Source organism: Pecten maximus, chromosome 11, assembly GCF_902652985.1.
Source record: "Pecten maximus chromosome 11, xPecMax1.1, whole genome shotgun sequence".
Taxonomy (NCBI): Eukaryota; Metazoa; Mollusca; class Bivalvia; order Pectinida; family Pectinidae; genus Pecten; species Pecten maximus.
Genome location: NC_047025.1, coordinates 39,422,850 through 39,435,863, shown reverse-complemented (window position 1 = coordinate 39,435,863; position 13,014 = coordinate 39,422,850). Strand labels below are relative to the sequence as shown.

Here is a 13,014-nt window from a genome sequence, read left to right as displayed (position 1 = left end):
AAATGGACTGTCAGGGTTACAGGACAGTGGGCCAGCCTATAAGGAAATGGACTGTCAGGGTTACAGGACAGTGGGCCAGCCTATAAGGAAATGGACTGTCAGGGTTACAGGACAGTGGGCCAGCCTATAAGGAAATGGACTGTCAGGGTTACAGGACAGTGGGCCAGCCTATAAGGAAATGGACTGTCAGGGTTACAGGACAGTGGGCCAGCCTATAAGGAAATGGACTGTCAGGGTTACAGGACAGTGGGTCCAGCCTATAAGGAAATGGACTGTCAGGGTTACAGGACAGTGGGCCAGCCTATAAGGAAATGGACTGTCAGGGTTACAGGACAGTGGGTCAGCCTATAAGGAAATGGACTGTCAGGGTTACAGGACAGTGGGCCAGCCTATAAGGAAATGGACTGTCAGGGTTACAGGACAGTGGGTCAGCCTATAAGGAAATGGACTGTCAGGGTTACAGGACAGTGGGCCAGCCTATAAGGAAATGGACTGTCAGGGTTACAGGACAGTGGGCCAGCCTATAAGGAAATGGACTGTCAGGGTTACAGGACAGTGGGCCAGCCTATAAGGAAATGGACTGTCAGGGTTACAGGACAGTGGGCCAGCCTATAAGGAAATGGACTGTCAGGGTCTAAGGACAGTGGGCCAGCCTATAAGGAAAATGGACTGTCAGGGTTACAGGACAGGGGCCAGCCTATAAGGACAATGGACTGTCAGGGTTACAGGACAGTGGCCAGCCTATAAGGATAATGGACTGTCAGGGTTAAGGACAGGGCCAGTCTATAAGGACAATGGACTGTCAGGGTTACAGGACAGTGGGCAGCCTATAAGGAAATGGACTGTCAGGGTTACAGGACAGTGGGCCAGCCTATAGGATAATGGACTTGTCGGGTTGGGGAGCAATTTTGACGGCCTTAGGACAATGGATTGTCAGGGTTGGGGAGCAATATTGACGGCCTCTAGGATAATGAACTGCCCGGGTTGGACAGCAATATTGACGGCCTAGGATAATGGTCTGTCAGGGTTGGACCAGCAATATTGAGGGCCCTCTGGGATAATGAACTGTCAGGGTTGGACAGCAATATTGACGGCCTCTAGGATAATGGTCTGTCAGGGTTGGACAGCAATATTGACGGCCTCTAGGATAATGGTCTGTCAGGGTTGGACAGCAATATTGACGGCCTCTAGGATAATGGACTGTCAGGGTCTGAGAGCAATATTGACAGCCTCTAGGATAATGAACTGTCAGGGTTGGAGAGCAGCCTCTAGGATAATGGACTGTCAGGGTTGGAGAGCAGCCTCTAGGACAATGGACTGTCAGGGTTGGAGAGCAGCCTCTAGGACAATGGACTGTCAGGGTTGGAGAGCAATATTGACAGCCTCTAGGATAATGAACTGTCAGGGTTGGACAGCAATATTGACAGCCTCTAGGATAATGAACTGTCAGGGTTGGAGAGAAATATTGACAGTCTCTAGGATAATGGTCTGTCAGGGTTGGACAGCAATATTGACAGTCTCTAGGATAATGGACTGTCAGGGTTACAGGACAGTGGGTCAGCCTATAAGGAAATGGACTGTCAGAGTTACAGGACAGTGGGCCAGCCTATAAGGAAATGGACTGTCAGGGTTACAGGACAGTGGGCCAGCCTATAAGGAAATGGACTGTCAGGGTTACAGGACAGTGGGCCAGCCTATAAGGAAATGGACTGTCAGGGTTACAGGACAGTGGGCCAGCCTATAAGGAAATGGACTGTCAGGGTCTGAGAGCAATATTGACGGCCTCTAGGACAATGGACTGTCAGGGTTTGAGAGCAGCCTTTAGGACAATGGATTGTCAGGGTTGGAGAGCAGCCTCTAGGATAATGGACTGTCAGGGTTTGAGAGCAGCCTTTAGGACAATGGACTGTCAGGGTTGGAGAGCAGCCTTTAGGACAATGGACTGTCAGGGTTGGAGAGCAATATTGACAGCCTCTAGGATAATGGTCTGTCAGGGTTGGGGAGCAATATTGACGGCCTCTAGGACAATGGATTGTCAGGGTTGGGGAGCAATATTGACGGCCTCTAGGATAATGAACTGTCAGGGTTGGACAGCAATATTGACGGCCTCTAGGATAATGGTCTGTCAGGGTTGGACAGCAATATTGACGGCCTCTAGGATAATGAACTGTCAGGGTTGGACAGCAATATTGACGGCCTCTAGGATAATGGTCTGTCAGGGTTGGACAGCAATATTGACGGCCTCTAGGATAATGGTCTGTCAGGGTTGGACAGCAATATTGACGGCCTCTAGGATAATGGACTGTCAGGGTCTGAGAGCAATATTGACAGCCTCTAGGATAATGAACTGTCAGGGTTGGAGAGCAGCCTCTAGGATAATGGACTGTCAGGGTTACAGGACAGTGGGCCAGCCTATAAGGAAATGGACTGTCAGGGTTACAGGACAGTGGGCCAGCCTATAAGGAAATGGACTGTCAGGGTTACAGGACAGTGGGCCAGCCTATAAGGAAATGGACTGTCAGGGTTACAGGACAGTGGGCCAGCCTATAAGGAAAATGGACTGTCATGGTTACAGGACAGTGGGCCAGCCTATAAGGAAATGGACTGTCAGGGTTACAGGACAGTGGGCCAGCCTATAAGGAAATGGACTGTCAGGGTTACAGGACAGTGGGCCAGCCTATAAGGAAATGGACTGTCAGGGTTACAGGACAGTGGGCCAGCCTATAAGGAAATGGACTGTCAGGGTTACAGGACAGTGGGCCAGCCTATAAGGAAATGGACTGTCAGGGTTACAGGACAGTGGGCCAGCCTATAAGGAAATGGACTGTCAGGGTTACAGGACAGTGGGCCAGCCTATAAGGAAATGGACTGTCAGGGTTACAGGACAGTGGGCCAGCCTCTAGGATAATGGTCTGTCAGGGTTGGACAGCAATATTGACGGCCTCTAGGATAATGGACTGTCAGGGTTGGAGAGAAATATTGACAGTCTCTAGGATAATGGTCTGTCAGGGTTGGACAGCAATATTGACGGCCTCTAGGATAATGGACTGTCAGGGTTGGACAGCAATATTGACAGCCTCTAGGACAATGGACTGTCAGGGTTGGAGAGCAGCCTTTAGGACAATGGACTATCAGGGTTGGGGAGCAATATTGACGGCCTCTAGGATAATGAACTGTCAGGGTTGGACAGCAATATTGACGGCCTCTAGGATAATGAACTGTCAGGGTTGGACAGCAATATTGACGGCCTCTAGGATAATGGTCTGTCATGGTTGGACGGCAATATTGACAGTCTCTAGGATAATGGACTGTCAGGGTTGGACAGCAATATTGACAGCATATAGGACAATGGTCTATCAGGGTTGGACAGCAATATTGACGGCCTCTAGGATAATGGACTGTCAGGGTTGGACAGCAATATTGACGGCCTCTAGGATAATGAACTGTCAGGGTTGGACAGCAATATTGACGGCCTCTAGGATAATGAACTGTCAGGGTTGGACAGCAATATTGACGGCCTCTAGGACAATGGATTGTCATGGTTGAAGAGCAATATTGACGACCTCTAGGATAATGGACTGTCAGGGTTGAAGAGCAATATTGACGGCCTCTAGGATAATGAACTGTCAGGGTCTGAGAGAAATATTGACAGCCTCTAGGATAATGAACTGTCAGGGTTGGACAGCAATATTGACGGCCTCTAGGACAACGGATTGTCATGGTTGAAGAGCAATATTGACGACCTCTAGGATAATGGACTGTCAGGGTTGAAGAGCAATATTGACGGCCTCTAGGATAATGAACTGTCAGGGTCTGAGAGAAATATTGACAGCCTCTAGGATAATGAACTGTCAGGGTTGGACAGCAATATTGACGGCCTCTAGGACAATGGATTGTCATGGTTGGGGAGCAATATTGACAGCCTGTAGGACAATGGACTGTCAGGGTTGGACAGCAATATTGACAGCCTCTAGGATAATGAACTGTCAGGGTTGGACAGCAATATTGACGGCCTCTAGGATAATGGTCTGTCAGGGTTGGGGAGCAATATTGACAGCCTCTAGGATAATGAACTGTCAGGGTTGGACAGCAATATTGACGGCATATAGGGCAATGGACTGTCAGGGTTGGACAGCAATATTGACAGCATATAGGACAATGGATTGCCAGGGTTGGGGGCAGCCTTTAGGACAATGAACTGTCATGGTTGGACAGCAATATTGACAGCCTCTAGGATAATGGACTGTCAGGGTCTGAGAGAAATATTGACAGCCTCTAGGATAATGGACTGTCAGGGTTGGACAGCAATATTGACGACCTCTAGGATAATGGTCTGTCAGGGTTGGGGAGCAATATTGACAGCCTCAAGGATAATGAACTGTCAGGGTTGGACAGCAATATTGACAGCCTGTAGGACAATGGACTGTCAGGGTTGGACAGCAATATTGACAGCCTCTAGGATAATGAACTGTCAGGGTTGGGGAGCAATATTGACGGCCTCTAGGATAATGGTCTGTCAGGGTTGGACAGCAATATTGACGACCTCTAGGATAATGGTCTGTCAGGGTTGGGGAGCAATATTGACAGCCTCAAGGATAATGAACTGTCAGGGTTGGACAGCAATATTGACAGCCTGTAGGACAATGGACTGTCAGGGTTGGACAGCAATATTGACAGCCTCTAGGATAATGAACTGTCAGGGTTGGACAGCAATATTGACGGCATATAGGACAATGGACTGTCAGGGTTGGACAGCAATATTGACGGCCTCTAGGATAATGAACTGTCAGGGTTGGACAGCAATATTGACAGCATATAGGACAATGGATTGCCAGGGTTGGGGAGCAGCCTTTAGGACAATGAACTGTCATGGTTGGACAGCAATATTGACAGCCTCTAGGATAATGGACTGTCAGGGTCTGAGAGAAATATTGACAGCCTCTAGGATAATGGTCTGTCAGGGTTGGGGAGCAATATTGACAGTCTCTAGGACAATGGTCTGTCAGGGTCGGAGAGCAATATTGACGGCCTCTAGGATAATGGACTATCAGGGTTGAAGAGCTGACGTGCCAGCTTGTAGGATATAAGCTTTCCTCACACAGGATGGCTATAATTCAAAGATATCATTATCTATATTATATTTACCTTTAAGGAAGATGACATTATGAAATTCCCTTTGATAGTAATATGATATCAAGATATCATAAAATCTTTACACTACGAAAATTACGTTTGATTTTATCAATATCTTTCAACGGGAAGTATTTAAGAAAGTAAAACCCGGAAAATGTATTTTAGATATTGATGTTCATATAAAATGAAAAATGATAATCTTCTGTCCCTTTTCCGTTACAGTATTTTCCGACTGTTAGGCAGGAAATGTGAAATAATTACTTATTGTATTTGTCCTTGAGAAGTAACGTTGTAGCTTTAACACATCATTTTAAAAGAAAAAAAATGCATATAATAAATGATATTGAAATTAGATTATTATTGGTTTCTTTTCATAATTAATCAAAAATTGAAAATGTGCAGATTTTAAACTAGAATAACGATAGCAATTGATGTTGATGCTGAAATTCTCCCTTGTCTTCAATGTCTTAATTCTTCCGATGTATGTTATCAGTATAATGAAGAGAAATTATTTATGTATCTAAGACTATATGTACCAATACGTGGTATTTTCTAACGAAGACAGTACCACCCTCACTCATCACAATAACTGTAAATCAAGCTATCATTATGATGTTGGTATTGTTATTTGTCTCTTCCTCTGTCACATAGGGAAATGTAAACAAATAGTTTATCACGTCTTCCGGAAAAGTTATGATAGCCCATGTTATTATGTACTTGACACGAGACAAAATAAAGATATCATACTTAAAGTTACAGTGCTGCTTAACATTGCTCTAGATTTTCTATCCGCAGGATAAAAGTGATTGTTTCCCTATTTAACAAACTTTTACTTGTTAACTTGACGCGAATGACATCAAAAGAATTCAAGATTTTAAATGAAAGAAACATAAAAATCATTTTATCTCGACAGTGGCGACACGCCATGGTTTACTCAAGTTTTCTCAACAGATAGCGGCACTCTGACATTAGATAAAGTTATCTCGACAGATAGCGGTACTCTGGCATTAGATAAAGTTATCTCGACAGATAGCGGTACTCTGACATTAGATAAAGTTATCTCGACAGATAGCGGCTCTCTGACATTAGATACAGTTATCTCGACAGATAGCGGCTCTCTGACATTGGATAAAGTTATCTCAACAGATAGCGGCACTCTGACATTAGATACAGTTATCTCGACAGATAGCGGCTCTCTGACATTGGATAAAGTTATCTCGACAGATAGCGGCACTCTGACATTAGATACAGTTATCTCGACAGATAGCGGCTCTCTGACATTGGATAAAGTTATCTCGACAGATAGCGGCACTCTGACATTAGATACAGTTATCTCGACAGATAGCGGCTCTCTGACATTGGATAAAGTTATCTCGACAGATAGCGGTACTCTGACATTAGATAAAGTTATCTCGACAGATAGCGGCACTCTGACATTAGATAAACTTATCTCAACAGATAGCGGCTCTCTGACATTGGATACAGTTATCTCAACAGATAGCGGCACTCTGACATTGGATAAGTTACCTCGACAGACAGTGGCACTCTGACATTAGATAACGTTATCACGACAGATAGCGGCACTCTGACATTAGATAAAGTTATCTCGACAGATAGCGGTACTCTGACATTAGATAAAGTTATCTCGACAGATAGCGGTGCTCTGACATTAGATAAAGTTATCTCGACAGATAGCGGCACTCTGACATTAGATAAAGTTATCTCGATAGATAGCGGTACTCTGACATTAGATAAAGTTATGTCGACAGATAGCGGCTCTCTGACATTAGATAAAGTTTTGTTGACATACAGCGGCACTGTTAGGTTAATTTGCTATTGTTTTGGTATTTCTACCGGGTCATCGCCTTCATATCGTCATTGTACAATTGTGTATGACCCTTAGTGTTCCGCCACATGATCTTCGCCACTTGAGACAGCGCCGCAGCATAAGGACTGACGATGTCCTCATAATTAATGCTAATTTGTCATTGAATATTTCACCATCCACTCCTTATGTGGGAAAATGTAATAATGGGCCAAGTATCGTGATAATTATCATAGGATGACAAAATAAGCTGATTCGGCGGATTGTTTTAAACCATGAAAGCTATGACAACAAAAGAATTCCAGCGTATAACCGAAATCGTAATATTTACGAAAAAGTGATAAAAAGATGGTTAAATTTGTCCTATCTCAGTGAAAACCCAAGGTTTAACGTCCTATCAACAGATATGGTCATCTAACGATGGCCTCCCGTATGTGAGAGGTCATCTAACGATGGCCTCCCGTGTGTGAGAGACGTATGCGTGTGTTCGGGGGCTGGTCGGTCTATAGTACTAGTGAAGATAAGTTCAACTATAATGAACTGTTTGGAGAAATTAAGGCGAGTTCCTTCGTTATAAAATCGGGTCTCCCTTAAATCTAACGCTGTTCATTATATGCACCCACAAGACAATCTAGATATCCAGCGTAGACTCAAACTTACCGCGGCGAGTGGCGAGAAATCCCTACAAATCCGTAACCGATATCGGTTCCGGTGACCACTTCCGCTCCCGCGGGCCAGGTAAATGTTAAACTAGAATAGCACATGGCAATCAGTTCAAACTAATTTTCTATAGGAAACTCTAATTATAGTAACGGTTCTTTTGATGAAGTTGTTACAATAACTTTAACTTATTTATTTGATAAATGTTTTAAGAGTCTATACATCTCATCAGTAATTACTTTATAAGAGTTTTTAAGAAAACTATGTAGCCAATATTTACCGCAGTAAACATATGTTAACCACGCACCAAACCTGCCTAAGTGACCACCTGGATTAAACGACCACCTGTCATATGTGACCGTAGCTTTCTCCTCTCAATACTATTTAATTTACTAGCTACCTTGATTAAGAGACCACCTGTCATATATGACTGCATTTTGTCCCAATGTTATTAACTTTACTACATGTAGTTATTTGAACCTGGATCAAGAAACCCCTTGTTATATGTGACCTTTTCATTGCTTCCCTTGAAAGGTGACAAATTGACAGTCTTGACTGTTTTTGTGTGTTTTTAAAAATTCAACAAAACAACTTATATTTGTATAACACTATGATAACCTCTTTATGATATGTTTATGTAGACCCCAGCTATGTATGCGTGTTCAGTAAATCTCTGTCGTGCTGGGCGATGCTTTGCGACAGACGAAATATTCACCTGCACGAACGATTAGCTGTCGGGGAATAAAGACACATATCTATGTGACTATGGAGGTTGGCCATTTATAAATACATGTCAGACAGGTATGTTTTTGATAAGGACGGCTTTCACCTGTGTGCATGTCTGCCGTGTAACCAATCGGTCCAGGAAGTTACAGTGCGGTGGTGGGGACTCTCGTTTAGTATTCCTGTAACAATTCGGAGTTGTTTATTGAACACCTAAGTACGGCTATGAGTACAGTACAGGAGATGTACACTGGTGAAGTTATTGGCTGTGACATTGGCGGTATTAAACTACAAATACATCTTCCTTGCGACGATGACGACGATGACGACGATGACGACGAGTCGGACGATTTCCCAGAAAATCAGCCGCTACTACTAAACTGCAATGGCGGTCCCTCAAATGGAGCTCCGTCCTCCGGCCACGTGACGGTACAAAGGTTTGTTTACACATTAGGTTCATTCTGTTGTGACTACGAATTAGCCAGCTTAAATTCATCTCATTAACATAACTAATCAAAGTAATTCTTGATAACACCGTGTTTAATATGTACATCTCCACGAGGGTGAGTCATAGTAGACAAACTACACACTGAAGACATTTTGAGGTCAAGGTTAGCTTCCTAACATAGTACTTAAACGTTGAACTCTTTCTTCCCTTTCCGAAGCGTTATATAAAATATGTATGTCCGTAAGTCCCGCACGCCCTGTCGCTGACAGACATGTCACTAAGTTGCGTGAGTAAGGCTACAGTAATGCTGTGCTGTTAGAAGTCATGACTTTAAACATCGATGACTCTTGCTAATGACGCTAACTTTACCTGTGTTTTACCTGTGTTTGTGTTTTACCTGTGTTTGTGTTTTACCCGTGTTTTACCTTTGTTTTACCTGTATCTTACCTGTTGTTATGCTGTTTCCACTTTAAATATTAACCAAAAAGTTACATTTATCTTGTCTGTTTACAAATATTACTGATGTACAGGTTGTATAGTGTAAGTCAGAGCTAAATATTAAATTTGTAACTAATGCTATAAATAGATATTTACCTGTATGACATGTTTACCTGTATGACATATGTCTACCTGAATGACCTATGTTTACCTGCATGACATATGTTTACCTGCATGACATATGTTTACCTGTATGACGTGTGAACTGTACTTATTTGTATTACCTATGTTTACTTGTATGATGTGTGAACAGTATTTACCTGTAGAACATATTTTTACTTGTACGACGTATGAACGCTTTGTTTGTATGACCTATGTTTACCTATAAGAGAACTGTTTATTTGTATGACTTATGTTTACCTGTATGACGTGTTAATATTATTTACCTGTATAACATGAGAACAGTATTTACCCGTACGACCTATTTTTACCTGTATGATGATATGTGTGAACTGCGTGTATCATCTGTATAGCCATGCATTAGTGTATTTATGTAGCTTTGATCATGTTGATTTAGCTAAAGTGTGTACTGTATGTTATGTAATGCCCGAACCTCACAGATCTAAAAACGTTATCAACCCTGTAAAACGACACGAGTAAGGCTAGAGCGTACAGTTTATGGGTCCTTGTGTTGTAACTAAGATATCGGTACACTATGGTTTGATTTATCAGTCCACATTACTGAATAGGGCCTAAATAATCAATGATATGTCTTTTGTACAGAGGCGGGAACAGGAGAAAATTAACCAGACGCCAGATGTCAACTCCGACAAACTTGACGAGCAGTACTGGGATAAGCAATGGAAACACAGTTCCGGTTAAGCCCCGTCCGCCGCCCTTCACACGACGCCAAACCTTGCCATCAAAGTTATTACACAGCATAACGGAAACACCAGGTGATATAGCACTGAAGGAAACTACCTACGACATATCCGAGAACTCTTCTACACAGATTAACATTTCATGGACACCCCCCTTAAACTCGAATGTAATACCTAATCTTGTATACGAAATTCAACTCCAGAAGGAAAATGATAGTGACTGGATAAACTTGTCAGAACGCGGGATACCTATAGTTAGAGTATACACAACAGAAACAAGGTTTATCCTGGACGGTGAACGAAGGAGTTTTTCCGAAGGACATTGCACGTGGAGATTAAGGATAAGAGGTGTCAGTAAGGACCAAGACATGCGCTCTGAGGGGCCCTGGAGTAAAGTCATCACATTAAATATAGTTAATTCTTCATCCGAAGTTCCGGATAGTGGAATTGTGTGATTCTAATTAATGTCGCATATATACCATCAGAGAGATTCAGACAAATCAATATGACTTTATGAACCCATTAGCTTAAACAATTCTCAAAAAAAGTAATTTAAACCAAAAACGATTGTCCATAGTTAGTAAATCAAGGATGTACTCATTTAGCCAGAATTTTCGTCTGAGTGCTATGGGACCATAGATAGTGGGTGTGTTTCATTCTGTTCGCAAATGTGTGGCCTGACACGAGAAAAAATATTATTTTATACTTTTAGTGCAGGGACAGTATCTTTGTTAGCCAAAACCTTTAGCAGATGTAGTCGTGTTCAAGCGCGCCCTGCAATACAATGGCAACCAATCAAATCATGTCTTACATTCAGGCTTGGTTTCGCAGTAAACAAAACAGGTGGCGCCCAGTACAGAGCTACCTTGTCGACTATGTAATGGCATTTCACCTAAAAACAGAGACGTACAATATTTGGGGAAAATTTGGAGTGCTAGATTAATTGATAGAAGTTATGGATAACATATCTCGTCAAAATGACACCAGTTACCATGTATGTTTTTAAACATCACCGATGAAGTACATCTGTAATGCTCGTTTTGATTAATCGAACATTTTATGTCTAAAGGCCGGTAACTTGGAATCTCCGCTGGAGGACCACATCTACCATGTCAGGATATTGTCAGTCTAAGCAATACGAGGAAAACGAAAACAGAAAAATAAGAACGGTGAAAATCCAATGTTTCTTATAGATGCTTTTGATTGTTGCAGAATTAAAAATAAAAATGGAATAAAATTTAGAAGTAATTCTCTACGGTACGCACAATGCAATTTTGAGTTTTACATCACACGAGTTTTTTCCCTTAGATCAGCGGAATACATCCAGATGGGCTAATATGGTGTATTATACTAGTATGATGACATACATACACATTAATGTACATATCTATCTGGTAATTTATTTACAGTTATAATATATAGATAAAGGGAAACAACATTGTGTTTTATTTACAGAAAGAAATACGGAATTGCAACCCTATACAATTTCTGTCAGAAGAAGAGAACTACAGTGTATTATGAAGGAGAATAGATTTGTCGCGTGTTATCCTGTTCGATATTGTTCGACAATGTCTATGTAATTATATGGCTCTGGTAGAGAGCGTATTTCATTGTTTTATATGCTACCTTACACTACACTGACCAGATCACCGAGAACATATCCTTTCATTGTAGCTCACTACGGAGTCACCTTCGTCTGTCAGCGTGACTCACTGTCGAGTTGGTCAGCGTGACTCACTGCCGAGTTCCCATCGTAAGTCAGCGAGGCTCATTGCCGAGTTCCCATTGTAGGTCAGCGTGACTCACTGTCGAGTTCCCATCGTAAGTCAGCGTGGCTCATTGCCGAGTTCCCATTGTAGGTCAGCGTGACTCACTGTCGAGTTCCCATCGTAAGTCAGCGTGGCTCACTGCCGAGTTCTTATTGTAGGTCAGCGTGACTCACTGCCGAGTTCCCATCGTAAGTCAGCGTGGCTCATTGCCGAGTTCCCATTGTAGGTCAGCGTGGCTCTCTGCCGAGTTCCGAACGTAGGTCAGCGTGACTCACTGCCGATTTCCCATTGTAGGTCAGCGTGACTCACTGTCGAGTTGGTCAGCGTGACTAACTGCCGAGTTCCCATCGTAGGTCAGCGTGACTCACAATTAAGTCCCCTTTGTCGGTCAGCGTGACTCAATACGGAGTCCCCTCTGTCTGTCATCATGATTCACTATGGAGTCCTCTTCGTCTGTCAGCTCTACTCAATACGCAGTCCCCTTTGACATGTTTTCTTTTATTCGCTCAACATCAAGCGTGTGGATTCCAGGTGCATAGAGATAAATTAATTGAAACATAGAGAAAGTTAGACGCTGAAATTATCAATTTAAATTAGCGTAACGTGTATAGATTTATTCAATGGTAACTGATGTGACGTGGTTTTGAAGATCGTGACATGATATTCATAGCTGGTACACAGGCGATATTTCTTCACGTGAATTTAACGTGAAACTTTTCATGTGAAATTCACTTTTTTTGCCCTTTTCACGTGAAATTCACGTGAATTTCACGTGAAGGAATATTGCCTGTGTATGACGGAGTTTGTCGGTGGTTACATGTACATATAGGCGTCAGCTTCTGGTTAGTATTAATATAAACAAGAAATATCTTTAAAAAAGATAAACGGCATAGTTTTAATGCTAGTGGTTATAATGTAAAACTGCTGGTGAAAAAAAATTACGATCTAATGCGTTTCAGCACGGATAACAAAATTATATCAGTTTGAATCATTTTTGGTGATAATAAGACTGCATTTGAATCAGGAATATAATGTTATTAATGTGTCATTTGAAAAGATTCATCCACTTATTCAGCTTGCATTCAATCTTAACTTTGTTTCGTTTTTAACTGCATATCTGCATTTTGCATTTACCGC

At 42.4% G+C, this 13,014-nt stretch overlaps 1 protein-coding gene across 1 annotated transcript; it reads left to right on the top strand.

Annotated features, from left to right (window-relative positions):
* Positions 1-8,270: 8,270 nt before the first annotated feature.
* Positions 8,271-11,375, top strand: LOC117337531. Its single transcript, XM_033898556.1, has 2 exons — positions 8,271-8,778; positions 10,011-11,375. The coding sequence occupies exons 1-2, from the start codon at positions 8,567-8,569 to the stop codon at positions 10,561-10,563; spliced, it is 765 nt and encodes a 254-aa protein (XP_033754447.1). The 5' UTR covers positions 8,271-8,566; the 3' UTR covers positions 10,564-11,375.
* The last annotated feature ends 1,639 nt before the right edge of the window (positions 11,376-13,014 follow it).